This window comes from Plecotus auritus (genome assembly GCF_963455305.1).
Source record: "Plecotus auritus genome assembly, chromosome: 11".
In the NCBI taxonomy this organism is placed as follows: Eukaryota; Metazoa; Chordata; class Mammalia; order Chiroptera; family Vespertilionidae; genus Plecotus; species Plecotus auritus.
The window spans coordinates 57151398-57168477 of NC_137777.1; the positions used below are offsets into that span (position 1 = coordinate 57151398).

General features: G+C 44.6%; 2 protein-coding genes and 1 long non-coding RNA gene across 8 annotated transcripts in view; 1 reads left to right on the forward strand and 2 right to left on the reverse strand.

Moving 5' to 3' along the window:
* Window positions 1-10019, reverse strand: part of LOC308236897 (uncharacterized protein C8orf88) — a 14609-nt gene extending 4590 nt beyond the window's left edge. Inside the window, exons 1-5 of one of the 3 annotated variants that reach the window (XM_080647042.1) lie at window positions 9916-10019; window positions 7811-7912; window positions 6247-6320; window positions 4008-4083; window positions 1900-2006 (exon numbers count right to left, since the gene is read on the reverse strand). In XM_080647042.1, coding sequence (XP_080503168.1) covers window positions 1900-2006; window positions 4008-4083; window positions 6247-6320; window positions 7811-7886 — 333 coding nt within the window. In that variant the 5' untranslated portion in view covers window positions 7887-7912; window positions 9916-10019. Of the gene's footprint in view, window positions 1-1899; window positions 2007-4007; window positions 4084-6246; window positions 6321-7810; window positions 7913-8894; window positions 9834-9915 lie in introns of those variants that run through there. The other 2 variants (XM_080647041.1, XM_080647040.1) reach the window with 2 other exon arrangements.
* Window positions 10020-10568: 549 nt separating this feature from the next.
* On the forward strand, window positions 10569-13731 carry LOC308236898. The gene is made up of 2 exons (XR_013959347.1): window positions 10569-10859; window positions 13408-13731. It is a non-coding gene; the product is annotated as an uncharacterized lncRNA (long non-coding RNA).
* PIP4P2 (phosphatidylinositol-4,5-bisphosphate 4-phosphatase 2) overlaps window positions 13384-17080 on the reverse strand; it is a 35904-nt gene continuing 32207 nt past the window's right edge. Inside the window, exon 7 of one of the 4 annotated variants that reach the window (XM_080647034.1) lies at window positions 13384-17053. In XM_080647034.1, coding sequence (XP_080503160.1) covers window positions 16910-17053 — 144 coding nt within the window. In that variant the 3' untranslated portion in view covers window positions 13384-16909. The remainder of the gene's footprint in view (window positions 17054-17080) is intronic. The other 3 variants (XM_080647035.1, XM_080647037.1, XM_080647036.1) reach the window with 3 other exon arrangements.

Consider the following 17080-nt stretch of genomic DNA (forward strand, 5'->3'; position numbering starts at 1 on the left):
AAAAATATGAACAATAAAATGGCAATAAATACTTACCTATCAATAATTTAATCTAAAAGTCAAAATAAACGAACAAGGAATCTAACGAAATAAACTGATAAATAAACTAGAACCAAAGGCATGGAAACAGACTGATGAATCTCAGAAGGAAGGGGGACAGAGGGATAGGAAGAGATTGACCAAAGAACTTACATGCATTATCTATGGACACAGATAATAGGGTGGTGAAGGCCTGGGGCAGAATGTGAATTTAGTGAAGGGGGGCAATTGGGGAAAAAGGGGGGCATCCATAATACTCTCAACAATAAAGATTTAAAAAACAAACAACAAAAACAACACAATAAAAAACAAAGATGACAGAGGACTTAGCCTCTCATTAAATATTGCTAGGATCGCCCTAACCGGTTTGGCTCAGTGGATAGAGCGTTGACCTGCGGACTGAAGGGTCCCAGGTTCGATTCCGGTCAAGGGCATGTACCTGGGTTGCGGGCACATCCCCAGTAGGGGGCATGCAGGAGGCAGCTGATCGATGTCTCTCTCTCATCGATGTTTCTAACTCTCTATCCCTCTCTCTTCCTCTCTGTAAAAAATCAATAAAATATATTTAAAAAAAAAAAAAACCTTCTAAAAAAAAATATTGCTAGGATGACTGAAGATCCATGGAGAGGAAAAGAAAACAAACACTTTTACCTCACATTATGCAGCAAAATCAATTCCAGGTGGATAAAAGAACTTAATTAGAAAACAAACCAATAGAAGTTTTATAAGAACATTAGAGGCCTGGGGTATGGATTCGTGCACCAGTGGGGTCCCTCAGCCTGGCCTGTGCCCTCTTGCAATCCAGGACCCCTCGGGGGATGCAGTAGTGCACCAAGTGGCAGGTGGCTGGGGAGGAGTCTGAGCCGGGGCCGAGAGCCCACTCATCCCAGCCCCATTGCGCCTGCCACTGTCGCTGCTCGGAGCCATGAGCCCGGCATCTGGTGCCCCTCAGTCAGCTGAGCAGCACTCCAACTATGGGAATGCACGGACCCCCAGAGGGGAGCTCCTGCATTGAGCATCTGCCCCCTGGTGGTCAGTGTGCATCATAGTGACCTGTCAAACGGTCGTTAGGTTGTTTGGTCACTTAGGCTTTTATATATATAGGTATGGAATGCTCTTTTCAATAAATATAACTATTCCATTCTAATTATTTTTTTGTTTTGTTTTTGTTAATCCTCACCCAAGGATATTTTCCCATTGATTTTTGGAGAGAATGGAAGGGAGGCTAGGGTAGGGAGAGGGAAAGATGGGGGGAGAGAGAGAGACATGTGCCCCATCTGAGGCCAGAGAGTGAACCTAGAACCCAGGTATGTGCCTTTGACCAGGAATCAAACCCAAGACCCTTCTGTACATGGGCTGATGCTCTAACCACTGACCCACACCAGCCAGGGCCCATTCTAATTCTTCACTAGTGTGTTAATTACTTACAGTAATTGGTTATATTATACATTTACATTTATGTAATTTCATGCATTATGTTTCATAATTATAACAATTAAAAATTGAGAGTGAATAAAATGATAATATTAAAGATAAACATTTTGGAATTAAAATTATACAAAATTAGAAAACTACTAAGAGGAGAGGGAGAAGGGGAATGGGTGACAAAGGTGAAGGGCTTAAGCAAAAGATAAAAAACCTCATACACAGACAACAGTATGGTGATTATCAGAGGGGCAAGGGGGGATAGATGGTGATGGAAAGAGGCCTGACCTGGGTGGTGAACACACAATGCAATGCACAGATGATGTATTATAGAATTGTACTCCTGAAACCTATATAATTTTATTAACCAATGACACCCAATAAATTAAAAACTTTTTTTAAACTTCTAAAAAAAAAGAAAAGGAAACTACTTACTGGTTTTTGAAGTACAATGGGATGATCAGGCAGAAAGTCTGGTTTTTTCCTGCAGATGGAAACACTTGAGAGCTTCAATAGGAAATCTCTGCTGTATTTAATTCTCTCTGTAAATATTAAACATTAAATGTTATAAAACACAGAACTCTTCTGGATCACTTTTGCTCAATGCTTTCTGGATATCCCTTCATTGTCCATTATTTTATAAAATGACTTATTTCTCTGCCAAAAAGCTTGCTTCCAATTTTCCTCTTACAAGAAAAGAAAGCCAAGGAAAAAGAGGAAACAGACCATGCTAAGTGAGGTCTTCTAGCAAATGACTGAAGCCAAGGAGGGGGTCTTGGAAACCTGCATTTTGTAGCCAAGGTAGATGAAGCAAGCTCGGTCCTAGCACTTGTGTGTTCAGAAGTAGAGGGTTCCCACAAAATAACAAGGGAGCCCACTGCATGGGAGAACACATTTGCCAATGATACATCTGATAAGGGGTTAATCTCCAAAGTTTATAGAGAACTCATACAACTTAACAAAAGGAAGATAAACCAATTACAAAATGGACAAAGGACCTAAAGAGACACTTCTCCAAAATAGATATACAGACAACCAAGAGACATATGAAAAAATGCTCACGTCACTGATCAGCAGAGAGGTGCAAATTAAAATGACAATGAGGTACCATCTCACACCTGTCAGAATGGCTACCATCAACAAATCAACAAACGACAAGTGCTGGTGAGGATGTGGAGAAAAGGGAACCCTCATGCACTGCTGTGGGAATGCAGACTGGTACAGCCACTGTGGAGAATAGTATGGAGTTTCCTCAAAAACTTAAATATGGAACTCCCATTTGGCCCAGTGATCCCACTTCTAGGAATATATCCCAAGAAAACAGAAACACCAGTCAGAAAGAACACATGCACCCCTATGTTCATAGCAGCACAATTCACCATAGCTAAGATTTGGAAACAGCCTAAGTGCCCATCAGCAGATGAGTGGATTAAAAACCTGTGGTACATCTACACAATGGAATACTCTGATGCTGTAAAAAAGAAAGAACTCACACCGTTTGCAACAGCATGGGTGGAATTGAAGAGCGTTATGCTAAGTGAGATAAGCCAGTCACAGAAAGACAAATATCACATGATCTCATTCATATGTGGAATCCATTGAACAACATAAGCTGATGAACAAAAATAGATACAAAAACAAAGAAGCACCAAACAGATTGTCAAACCACAGAGGGAAGGCAGGGGAGGGTGGGCTGGTGGGAAGAAACCAACCAGTGAACTTGTATGCATACATGCATCACTCAGGAACACATATAGGGTGGTGAAGGCCTGGGGCGGGGGGAGGGTTGGAGAGGTCAATAGGGAAAAAGGGGACATATGTAATACTTTCAATAACAAAGATTACAAGTAAAAAGAAGAAATGGTGGGTGCTGTTGTGGGACTGAGCCCTGCACCTGTGGAGTCTGTGTGAACTAGTGTCAGGATTGGATTGGATTATAAAACCCCAGATGGTGTTGCAAACAATTGCTTGCTACATGGAAACGACGCACATCTTGTGTCCGAAGTGAAGTGCCGTGAGTATGGAGAGCAGCAGGGTCCAGGAGAAGCACAGGATGGCCGTTTCTACCTTGCACATACCCGGAGGCGTCTTCAGGAATGCCACGGACTTCAAAATTGTGCACGGCGCAGAAGACACACAAATAAACTTCTGCCTGCTTAAGCGATTGTTAAATGGTCTAAAGCAGGGGTGGGCAAACTTTTTGACTCGAGGGCCACAATGGGTTCTTAAACTGGACCGGAGGGCCGGAACAAAAGCATGGATGGAGTGTTTGTGTGAACTAATATAAATTCAAAGTAAAGGAGCGGAGGGGAGAGCAAGAGAACCCTCCGCTCTTTCGGCTCCGCGGGCCGGATAGAACAGCCGATCGGGCTGGATCCGGTCGGCGGGCCGTAGTTTGCCCACGGCTGGTCTAAAGCCTGACTAATATGGGCAGAAATCAACCACAAGAATATAATAAATATCTATTATGGCAAAGCAAATATTAACTCCACATAAATACTAACACTCTCTTATGAAATCTTGGAATTATAATAAAAAGTTACCTTTTTTAACTGGAGACTGATGTTGCGGTTGCTCACTGAGACCCTGAGAAAAGGCCTGCATGCCATTCGTCTTACACTGTTGAAAGAAGAAAATTCACTTTTTAATTAGGTATAAAAATTTTATAAAACCCATTTTACAATTCAAAAATATCCTCCTCAATTATCAAAGTATTAGTCAAGGCATATTTTTTGGCTAAAGGATAAGCAATATGATAGTATACTTATTAAAATAAGCAATACAGATATCTTTTAAAATATATTCACACATATATTTTTTGTCATGATTGTAATTATTTTGGAAAAGGACCATAAAACTGAAGATGAATAATATGATCCTAAAGATAAATAATTCCAAAGTAAATAAAAACAGATTTTAGCCCTGGCTGGGTGGCTCAATTGATTGGAGCGTCATCCCATACTCCAAAAGGCTGTGGGTTTGATTCCTAGTCAGAGTACATACCTAGGTTGCTGGTTTGATCCCGGTCAGGGCGAATACGAAAGGCAGAAATTAATGTTTCTCTCTCACATCGAAGTTTCTCTCTTTCTCTCTCTCCCTTCCTCTCCCTCTAAAATCAATAAAAACGTATCCTTGGGCGAGGATTTTTTAAAAATAGGTTTTAATTCATGAAAACATATTTATTCACAAAAACCTGCAATACTACTAGAATAATTACTTTGCTTGATTTTATGTAAAGTAGAACCTTGATGTCAGTTACAAGCATATAAACTGTTTCACACACCACCTTAGAAATAAGGAAAATAAGAAAGTACTGCTTCATCCAATGAAGCAAAAAGAAAAAAGCAACATGTCTGAGCCCAGGTTTTCAGTCCTACTGCAGGACCACCTCTATTATGAGATTGGCTAAGCTAATCTGATAAAATAAATTTAATTTTAACTCCCCTGATTACATGCTCACCAAGAAATATTCCAGTTACAATTTAACTGTCCATAAATCTCCTTAAAGAAGATAATACACTAATAGAACCAATAAGAGAATCTCAGAGCACAAGGCAGCCAGATTTCTCATTATAAAGTAATGGACTTTCTGATTATATAAATCAGTGTCACGTACTTGGTCAGCACAATCTACCCCTTAGAGATGATCTCCCTCTATGGTAATGAAAATCAATTTGCAAACAACAGACCATGGGCCAAGGTAACTCACGAAGGTAGGTTTCTTTGCAGACGTCTGTCTTTAACAATGAACATTTCACCTGGTGGGTGTGGCTCCATGGTAGCTGATTGGTTCCCAGTAGGGGCACATGCCTGTGTTTCGGGCTAGATCCCCAATGGGAGGCAGCTGATCAATGATTCTCTCTCTTCATTGATGTTTCTATCTCTCTCCTTCTCCCTTCCTCTCTGAAATCAATAAAAAAAAAATTTTTTTAAAAATGAATATTTCTGCTCTATCAATCACTGCTAGCAAGTTGTAGCCCATTCCTTAGATATCTGCAAAGTCTACATGATAACTCTGCCTAAAGCCATAGGGTTAACATCTAATCTATAACACAATGAGGAGCAACGGGGTGAACCTACATTCCTGAGACAGCAGAATAAGTCATCAAAAAAAAACAAACAGAATTTTGACAACGCCAAAGATTTGGTCTTACAAATTCTGATTGTGAGATTTAATAAACTATAAGAATGAACAACATTTCTGGAAGTATAAGAAACGGGTACAATGGCTACTTCTGGTGAGAGGAAATAGGTAAGCGGGGGGTGGAGCCTGGAGGGAAACTTTTCACTTAAAGGCCATTTTGTCTGTTTTTAATTTTAACCCTGGTGATTATTTTACTTGGTAAAAAAAATTCAATTTTAACAATATAAACCTAAATGTAAAAAAAAAAAAATAGGTGGGTACAATGCTATTTATATAAAATTATTTTTAAAAATTCTATTTGTTGTAGCAAAAGTACTGATATAATCATGGAAACAATGGCATCGAGGACAGTCATTTTGGAGAAGTGTAGGAAGGAAGGGGTTGGAAGAGGGACATGTGACAGTTTTATATATCTGCAAGGTTTTTAAAATTTTCTAAAATATAGCAAAAGGTTTCGATTTGAAAATGCTGGGCAACAAGTATAGTGAATGTTTTATTCTTTTTAAAAATGCTTGAAATATATAAAGTTTTAAAAAGTATTTAAGCACTTAGCAAAGTAGCTGGCACACAACAGCCCTCTGACGAATGTTACTTTCCAGCCTGTAACGCTTCATGTTACCATAATTTCTAAGACCTACTCGGCTAACTCCACTTTGCAAGTACTGAGTGTTGCATGGATATTCATTTTGAAAGTTGAAAGGGAATACTGCTCCTGTTAGGAGAGAAAAAAGAAAACTATTTTAAATATCCATGCTTTCAATAAATGATATACTATTACCTAAAAACTTTAATTGTCCAGAATATTCTAAGCACTGTTTTAAAATGTTTTTTGATAGTTCATTTATTCAATACTATGCAATGTCAGTCACTGTGTTTGATAAGGTATATAAGTGTGAAAAGAGTTCAGAAATAAGAGTCCACAGTCTATTTTAAAGCACAAGCTCATAAATAATGACAATAAAAATAAGTACTATGAGATGTACAGAGAAAATGCCGAGAGCTGAGTGGGCTTTGAGGCATTAAGGAGTCTTCACAAAAGAAAATAATTCAATCTGGGTTTTAAAGAAAAATATTTCTTTGGGGACGTGAAATAGCAAGAAATGCAGAAGTATGTTGAGAAAAGCCAGAATAACTTCTGATTTACTAAATTCTGCCTAATAGAACCCCACTCTTGTCTGGATCCTGAAAGGATAGAACTCAATGAGGGATCAGGGCTACCTGGTCCCCTCCCCACACTGACCCCTGCAGTGGCCTTGGAGGGAAGGTCAGTGAACATGAATCTGCACAGGTACCATGGCTGTGTTCTTCCCTCAGGACACCATCTAGCGGTGACCCCACAGCCTTCCTCAGCACCAGGAGCAGCAGCAGAGCTGAGCCCCAGTTCTGGAGACTCTCAACTGCTCTGTGTGTCCGAAGTCGCAGCATCTCCAAAAGAGCATGACCAAGTGGTCTTCCTGGCCGGAGCCACGGCTGGGAGAGAAAGGAGGCCGGAGGCTCAGTGCCCCCCTCTTCCCACTCCACCTCTGAACCCTGTAAAAGGGCTGTTTTCCTTTCTCTGAGTAGCCCATTGTTTAGTTAAACACATGGACTAAAAAGAGCAGAGAATATAGAAGCTGTTCTGACAACAAGTAATAAAAAGAATAAAATGGCTAATATTCCAATGTAGGACTTAAAAACCAAGTATTTCAAGAATTATTGAAAAGATTAGTTTTATGAGCAAAAGAAAAATCTTAATTTTAGATATATTTTGTTTGTTTAGATTTCCTGAATAATTACAATGTATGCCCCAACTCAAGCACAGTCTTAAGTTGTTTGGTACTAATCTCTCTTTTTTTTTGCAGTTGGGTATATTTTTTAAAGGTTAATTCTCTCTCCAGCATGACAGCACTGCAGTGGTCCTAATCACAGGCACAATTTACACTGAGCCATTTTGCACAGAAGCCAGTTAACCATGAAAGTTAGAAATAAAAAATACACAAAGTTGCTCTCACATCAGATTTATTCCTACTTTTGTTGGGCTGGTAGACTATTAAGAATCCTTTCCTTTGGTAATACTTTTAAAGTGTTCTGAGGAGATCATTCGTTTTCATTATTTCTTTAATATTCACCATAAACAATTACTTTATGTATAATTTAGCCTTTTAAATGCTAATTAGCCATTAACCAATTAATATTTAAAGGTGTGTGCCTGACATTGCTCACCAGAGGGAGAAGAAGTCAGATGTCGAACAGGTCTTGCTGGTTGAAGCGATTTACCAATCAATTTTTTGGTTTCCATTATCACAAAGACCTTGAGGTTCCATACTTTAGAAGGGAAATGTACATTTTTATCTTTTGGACAAGATAACCTATATGCTTTAACATATATGCAAATAACCACAACATTCACTTGAAGATAGCTATTTCATAAGTTAGGGTGGAAACATAAGAGCAGCATTGAAAACAAATGTGACCACTTAGACCCCTTCACAGCATCTGCCACACTGAGCAGTCCCTCCTGACGTTTTCCTTCCCGCTTTTCTTCTGCTTTATTCCCTAACTAGAGGCCTGGTGCACGAAATTCATGCACCAGGGTGTGTGTCCCTCAGCCCAGTCTGCACCCTCTCCAATCTGGGACATCCCTCTCACAATCCAGGACTGCTGGCTTCCAACTGCTCGCCTGCCTGCCTTCCTAATTGCCCCTAACCACTTCTGCCTGCTAGCCTGATCACCCCCTAACCACTCCCTGCCAGCCTGCTTGCCCCCAACTTTCCTCCTCTGCCAGCCTGGTCACCCCTAACTTCCCTCTCCTGCAGGCCTGGTCACTCCTAACTGCCCTCCCCTGCAGGCCTGGTCCCCTCCAACTGCCCTCCCCTGCAGGCCTGGTCCCCCCCAACTGCCCTCCCTTGCTGGCCATCTTGTGTCCACGTGGGGGCAACCATCTTATGTGTTAGAGTGACGGCCAATTTGCATATTACTCTTTTATTAGATAGGATTCCTTAATCTCCTCGCCTGGTTTCTTCAGTCATTCCTCTTCCTCACGCCAAGGAAAGGTAGAATTCTCCCCAAGGTGGCTCTGGTTCTCTCAGCTGACCTCGCCCACCCTCATTATGGCAACTATCTACCTGCATTGGACATCCATAGCCAGCATCCACCTCTTGTAAATTCATTTATTTTTCTAATTTCCCAAAGGTATTTCCATTTATATCTTATCACACACACCTCAAGTTCAACACAGCCAAATCGAACTCATGCCTGTGACTCCCGTTTATCTACAAGTCAAGCAACACGTTTTTTTAAGACTTACCTTCAAAAGAAGAAATAAGTTCATGTAAGATTAAAGAAACAAGCTACGTGGAAGACCAGGCTTTCATCCACCTCGTGTCTATTCCCACATGATAACCACTTAAGATTCCACCCCCATTTTCCACTAAAAAATAGCACTTTTGCAAAGTTGGGTTCCTGGAGACCGAGTGCTGCTTGTAGGCTAGCAGCGCCGCGCTCCTCCGGGACATCGGCTCAGCGCCAGGCCCCGGGCCCAGCAGGCGGCTCGGAGACCGCCACCCCATGGGCGCGCGACCCCGTGGGCGCCACCGAGCGAGATGCATCACCACGAGGTGCGCGAACCGTACCCCGAGACGAAGAGTCACTAAGAACAGAGAGGGAGTCGGGGCAGCGTCCCGGCGGGCGATGACGACTTCTCATCAGGCTGCTCATCTAGGAAGCCGACACTAAACATCCAAAGTAAGAAGCCAGAGCGTGTCCCGGCCGTTTCCCACCCGCGCTTCCTCTCGGCCGCGAACCACGTCCCGCGCGTCTCCCGTCCGCGCCCTGGCCGCCCGGCGGCTGCCCGACGTGGAGCGCCCCGCGCGGGCTGCCCGCACGGAGGCTCCGCCCCGTCTTCACGACCATCTCGCTGTCTTCTGCGGAGGGACCGTGCGCGGCTCTCGGTTCTTCTTTCCGGGCCGGTGTCTTTCTAACGGACGTCACTCCAGCTACGCGGTTAGCTGCTATCTGCTCGCCAGTGAGGACCCTGCAGCCGCGGGGACACTTCTGCCCCAGGTCAGTGAGGACGTGGCGGCGCGGGCGACGAGAAGTGGTTCCTATCCCGCCTCCTGGGCCGGGGGCGCGGGCACCTCGTCGGCGTCGGCCCCGTTAGGGCTGTTCTCACGGCCTCAGCGGGAACAGGTAGGGACTGCGCCGGCGCCGGGCCTTCCTCCTTCCAACCCGCTCCTCCCTCCGCCCCGCGTCCCCGCAAGCAAACGGCGCCCACCGGCTCCGCCCTCCCGGCGCCTCCGCCCCAGCGCGGCGCGGCTTCCGACACCTACCGCCTCCACGTCCCGACTCGGCAGCGGGGTCGCCAGCTCAGCCCCGACGCGGCGGCCGACAGCACCGCTGCCCGTTGGGGAACAGCCTCCGCAGCGCGTCGGGGGTGTCGGGGACCAGGCCGAGGGCGGCTGGGGGGACACGGGGCGGAGCCCAGGGCAGCTGGAGTGGGAGGGCTCGAGGGCAGGGCCGAGGGCGGTTCGGGGGACACTGGGGCGGGGCCGAGGGCGCCTGAGGGACGCGGAGGCGGGCTTATGGGCGGGGCCAAGGGCGACTTGGCGGGGCGGGGGCGGGCTTGTGGGCGGGGCAAAGCGTGGCTTGGCGGAGGGCGGGGGCGGGCTTGTGGGCGGGGCAAAGGGCGGATGGGCGGGGGTGGCCTGAGGGGCGCGGAGGTGAGGTTGTGGGCGGGGCCAAGGCACGGGGAAAGGGGGCGCCTCCACCACCTAGAGAGCGCGACCGCGGGGGTCTGGGTGGCTGGGAGGGGTGAGGAGCGGTGTCCGAGGTGCTGAGAGGCTCGCAGAGCGCGGGGCGCGTCAGCAGGAACAGCCCGTGGGACCCCAGGCGCCCCCTTTCCCCGTGCCTTGGCCCCGCCCTGAGGCGGGTGGGCGCCCCCGCCCCGTCCTGAGCGGTACCAGCGAGCACAGCGGCCCGCCCAGGAGTCCATGTGCGCTCTACTTTCTCCCCGTCAGCTGGGCCCACGGGAGGGACAACTTAAGGCGATGAAAAACAAAATTGGTTCAGGCAACTCCGTCCACATCGAACCTTTAATTTTCCGTCTTTGCAGGTTGATTCCCGCCCTGGGACCTCGGGGACAGATGAGGGGCAGATCGGGGCTCCAGGATTCTGCCAGGCAGCTTGCTGCAGGAAGAGGGGTGAAGTGAGCAGGCGTGAGGGGTGGGCATGAGACAGGAGAGGTGGCATGAATCGCATTTTGAACCTTTTACAGGTTAGTTTTTGTTTTTGTGTTTAATATTTGAAAGATCACCCTGACAGCAGTAGGAAGGGTGGACTTTTGGAGAGGGCGTGGCAATATTAAACCTGGCACAGAAAGGCTTCTTTGGAGGTGTTTGCAATAATTGCAGGGAGGAACAGGTCAGGGGACGTTGGGAAGGGAAATCAGGAGAGTCTAGTGATGGTGGAAGGGGTGAATGAGAGAATGGGGGTGACTCCTGGGTTTCTCATATAGGAGGAGAACGAGTAATTAGCTGGTGGTGACATAATGACAGGGTATGCGAGAGGAAGAACAGGTTTGGGAAAGGAAACAATGCATTCAGTTTGGGACTTGTAAATATGACATTATAATAGGATATTTAAGTTGAGGTGTCTGCCCTGCTGGTGTGGCTCAGCGGTTGAGCGTGAACCCAGGAACTGAGAGGTCATGGTTCAATTCTGGTCAGGGCACATGCCGGGCTTGTGGGCTCAATCCCCAGTGTGGGGTGTACAGGAGGCAGTGGATCGATCAATGATGTTCCTCTCTCATTGGTGTTTCTCTTTATCCCTCTCCCTTCCTCTCTCTCTAAAAATCAATAAAAAACATATTGAGGTGTCTAAACAGCTATTTTATATATAAGTGCAGAAAATATATACCCAAGCAAGTATAACATATACATACACATATATGCCACAGGCATATTATAGATAGAGGCCCGGGGGAGGGGTCCTTCAGCCCGACCTGTACCCTCTCTAATGCAGGAACCCTCGGGGGATGTCCAACTGCCCGATCCAGCCTAAACTGGCAGTTGGACATCCCTCTCGCAATCCGGGACTTCTGGCTCCTAACAGCTCACCTGCCTGCCTGCCCTAATCACTCTGCCTGCTGGCCTGATCCCCCTAACTGCTCTCCACTGCCACCCTGGTCACCCCTAACTGCCCTCCCCTGCTGCCCTGGTCGCTATTAACTTTTTTTTTTAAATCTTATCCCCATCACACACAATTGTATTTGACTTCCTTATTGGCTTCTCCCTCTCACACAATTTTTCTCTCTCCTTTATGTAACACTTTTTCCTACTGACTCATCATTTATAAACTTTTCTTTCCTCCTTATTTCCTATTTCTGTTCCATCATCCTTCTTCCCATCTTTCTCCTACCCTCCCTCCCTCCCCACATTCCTTCTTTCCTTTATCTTCACCCCTGCCCTATCTCCCCTTTTGCTTCCTCCCCACCTTAATTTTTTTCTTCACTTCCTCCCTTGGACCTGCTTTGCTCCCTGCCCCATTTCTTCCTTCTTCCCATTCTTCTTTTAAGCTCCACCAGCTCCCCTTTAAAACTTTTATTCCCTCCCTCTTTCTCTCTCATCCTACCTTTCCCATACATTCTTCTCTATTACTTCCACTGTTTTAATATCTATCTATCTACCTGACTAATTATTCACTATCACTTATCTTTTTTCTTTTCTGACTCCTAGTTTTAAAATCTGTCCCCTGGACACAACTATACTTGATTTTCGTTACAGCTCCAACAGTTCACTCATACATCCTCTTTCCTTCTTTAACTCTGCTGTCTGCTGACTCCTTTACAAAGTTCTTCCCACCCTCCTTCCCTCCTTCCCCATCTCCCCCCTCTGCCCTCACTCTTACTCTTCACAGGCTCATAAAAACCCTGTGCTTTCCGTCCTCAGTGCTGACTGCTCTCCCTCTGCTTCCCTCTGGGCCCTGCCTGCAGCCGCCTCCCTTTGGGCACTAGGGCGCTCCACAGGCTTTGTCTTGACTGCCATGGCCTGCTCCTGCCCGCTCCGAGTTAGAGGAGGGCGCAGCCTGCCTGGGCCGGCGTCCATTGCGGACCGCTGCATTACGGGCGCGCACATGTGCATTCATATGTGCGGGAGGCTTTTCTCCCGTTGAATGCTGAAGGGGGGCGGGCGCGGAGGCCTTTCCTGCTCCCATGCTCCAGCGGCTCTCGGTCCGCTCCGCTCTGGGATCCGCAGGGAGGGGTGTGCTGCGCAGGCACGGTGGCCGGGCTTGTCCTGGGGCTTTCCGCCCAGGATGCCAGCCCCCATCTTGGTGGGACCGGGCAGATGAATGAACGGACGGCCGGAGAAAGCTGGGGGCTTCCCTATGGTGTGAGGGTCGCCTGTGCACTCTCTGTTGTCGCGCCTGGGCCCTTTCTTCATGGTGTTGGTCCACACCCTCTCGACTGGTGTGCGCGACCCCTCCCAGGGGTCACCGCCGATGCACACACCTCCTGGTTGGCATCTGCCGACCACGCCCGGAGAACCCGCCTTCTGCCGTGCGGGTGTCGCCCCTCAGCTCCCCCCACCTCAGGGGTTTTGGTGGGGTCCGTGGGCAGAGTGCTCTCCGATGGGACATGGTGTCGTGGGCGTGTTTGTGGGGCATGTGCACCCGGGAGGAAAAGGGGACTCCGGCGCCGGGGCAGGGAAGCGAGCCTCAGGCAAGTCCTCCTGCGGCGCAGCCTCCTGCTGGTCTGTCAGTATGCAAATTGGTCGTTACTGTGACACTGTAACACACCGTTTGCATATTACCTCTTTATTATATAGATTGAAACAATGGGGAAGGATCGCTGATTAAGAAAACTTACTCGTTCTCCTGGGAGAAGATGCCACCGAGGCTTCCACAGCCAGCGCCGAGCAGCCCGTGCTGGATCAGAGCTTCGAAGGACAGGCCCACGGTCTTGTCCGTCAGGAACGGCCTCCGCAGCGCGTCAGGGGGTCTTGTGAGGGGCTCAGGCAGCTGGTGACTTGAGTTGAAGACAGTGCTCACTCACTATTTTAAAAATCCCAGGGTCTTGAAGAATTGTGCCCCGTGTCCTCTGCCTTTGCTGTGTGCCTGGAACCTCAGGCCTGGATGACAGCACACTGATTGTACGTAACATGGTTGCTGAAAATTTATGTCCACAGCCCTGGCTGGTGTGGCTCAGTGGATAGAGTGTTGTTGGCCTGGGTGCTAAAGGGTCCCAGGTTCGATTCCAGCCAAGGGCCATGTGCCTGGGTTGCAGACTCGATCCCCAGTGGGGGGGTGTTCAGGAGGCAGCTGATCAGTGATTCTATACCATCATTGATGTTTCTATCTCTCCCTCCCTCTCCTTCCTCTCTGAAATCAATAAAAATATATTAAAAAAGAAAGAAAGAAAATGTATGTCCATGGCTGAGACCTACTGCTCAGAATAAAAGATTCCTGTCAAAATATCCCTGCTCACTGACAAGGCACATGGTCACCCAAGAGCTCTGATGGAGATGTACAAGGAGATCGATGTGGTTTTCATGACTGGGAACACAACATCCATTCTGCAGCCCATGGATCAAGGAGTACTTTTGACTTTTGAGTCTTATTATTTACAAAACACATTTGGTAAGGCTACAACTGCCATAGACAGTGATTCTTCTGATGGATCTGGGAAAAGTAAAATGAAAACCTTCTGGGAAGGATTCATCATTCTAGATGTCATTAAGAACATTCATGATTCATGGGAATAGGTCAAAACATCAACATTAACAGAGTTTGGAAGAAGTTGACTTCAACCCTCATGGATGCCTTTGAGGGAGTCAAGACTTCAGTGGAGGGAGTAACTGCAGATGTGAGTTACTGGAATTAGAGCCTGAATATGGGACTGAATTGCAGCAATCTCACGATAAAAGTTTAATGGATGAGAAATTGCATCTGAAGAATAAGCAACAATAGTGGTTTCTTGGGGAGGAATCCATTCCTGGTGAAGATGCTGTGAAAATTGCTGACGTGGCAACAAAGGATGTAGAATGTTCCAGACTTAGTTGATGAAGCAGCAACAGCGTTTGAGAGGATTGACTCCAATTTTGAAAGAAGTTCTGTGGGTTAAATGCTGTCCAACAGCCTTGCATGCTGCAGAGAAGTCACTCATGAAAGGAAGAGTCAGTCGCTGCAGCTGACTTCAGTGCTGTCGTATTTTGAGAAATTGCCACCCCAGCCTTCAGCAGCCACCAACCTGGTCAGAGGGCAACCACCAGCCTGGTCAGAGGGCAGCCACCAACCTGGTCAGTCAGCAGCCACCATGTCAAGACAAGGACCCTCCATCAGCAAAAAGATCGGGACTCGCTGAAGGCTCAGGTGATGATCAGCATTTTTTAGCAATAAAGAATTTTTAAATTAAGGTATGTACTAGTGCATTGTTTATTAGACATAATGCTATTGTGCACTTCATACCTATAGTATAGCATAAACTTTTATATGCCCTTGGAAAACAAAAAATTTGAGTTACTTGCTTTAATGCAATTTCACTTTATTGCAGTGGTCCAGAACCAAGCAATAAAATGAAACACAGAATTTATTCTTGTAATTATTATTTATCAATCAGTGTATTATTTTCCATACAAACAACTATAAACCTACTTTTGCCCCACCCTATAATTAAATGTGAGATTTTAAATGAATAGGAAAATAATGGATTATTTAATATATAATGCTATTACAACTAGTTAACCAATAAAATAAGAAATAATTTAGATTCTTATTTTATACCTTATATCAAGTATATCATAAATAGATATGGAATCTACATTTTTAAAATGAAAATACTAGAAAAAAATAAGTGAATATTATATGTAAAGAAATATATGTTCTTAAACATGAAAACTTCAGAATAACATCTCAAGGCAATTTTGGAAATTATATCTCTTTTTTTTTAAATTGAATATAACAAGGTAATTTTTTAAACAATAATCTTTATTAGTGTACTTTCAAAGGTACATGTAATCCTGAGCTACCACATTTATACTAGTATAGTTATCATTTACTCTTTCAAGTTTACATGTATTTTCTTCCAAACTGTTTGATGAGCACATTTTTGTACTAATCAGGAAGATAAATAAATTAACATGTTGTTCCTGTCCCTGGAAGAGCTAATTAATTCACTCAGATTGTCTCATTCTAATTCTTCATTAAGGGCTTGAGAACAGAGTTTTTCAACTAAGCAATTTATTTTTCATCCTAGTGAATTCTTTGAAAATTGTGTTGTTTTTTGTCTGTAATCTATTTTCATGAATAAATTTTTGATTACTTGACCAGCTATATTTGAGAAAAATGGTAAGAGTAACTGCTTCTAATCTCAACATGTTAGCTAAAGTAAAATGCACAGGCTCCCTTCACACAGAAGTAGTCCCTGATGATCCCAATAGGGAACATTTACCATGATTAATGAAGAGGACAACCAAATGTACATATATCTTTCCTTAAATGGTTAAGTATTAGAAAACATGTTATGTAAAATGCTTCCTTCAGGCATTACAAAGAAATACATACAGAAATACATTTATGATTTTATTACATTAAAATCATAAATTTAGACCAGAACTTGTATAATAGGCAAATAAAACAACAGACAAAAATAAAAGACAAAAGTCCTGTGATCTCTGAGGAGAAAAACACACTTATCCAACATCATCTTTAAATGTGGACAAATAAATATTTTCATTATTGTATTTTAAATTACTACCAAAATAGTGTATCTTTCTACAAACAACAAAAACCAACCAAACAGTATCTAGAAATGGTTTTTATCTGACAAGAATATCAAGTATTTGAAAGTACACTCAAATTCTTTTCCTGAATAAGGTCACTATGATCTTAAAGCAGTTCAAGCAAAATGCATATTGCTTAGATTTTAAAGCAGGCAATTTTGATATGTTAATTAAAATGTAAATATGCATAGAAACATTTATAAACACTTCTTGGGAATACTCACAGATCAGCAAGTAATGGAATAACTTTAAAAATGAAAGGTGATCTAATGCTTGGTGGCAAATCCAAAACTTGTTTGTTTAAGAGATGTAAAAGGACATGAAGACACGGCTTTATTATTCAGAGCTCGAAAACCTAGCATCAAAACAAATTATCATTTGCATATAACATAGTGCAATGAGCATTTGTTCATAAAAGACTCCCAAAGTCTTGAAACTTTATACATAAACCAGAATGGAATCCATGAGGATAAATGATTTAAATATGTCCAGAGCAGCTTATCAAGAACTGCTAGATACTCTCACCTGAATCACTTGCTCATAAGCAAGCTTATGCAAAGCTGTGCTCTGGATAGCTCACTCTTATGGCTCCCCAGTAACACGCTCGGATAAGGCAGATAGAGCCTAAGAGATAAGCAATTGCCCACAAAACATAGGTTGCATGAAATCGCCTTGCAAAATCTTGGGTGCCAACCTAAAATAGAAAGCAATATAAATACAA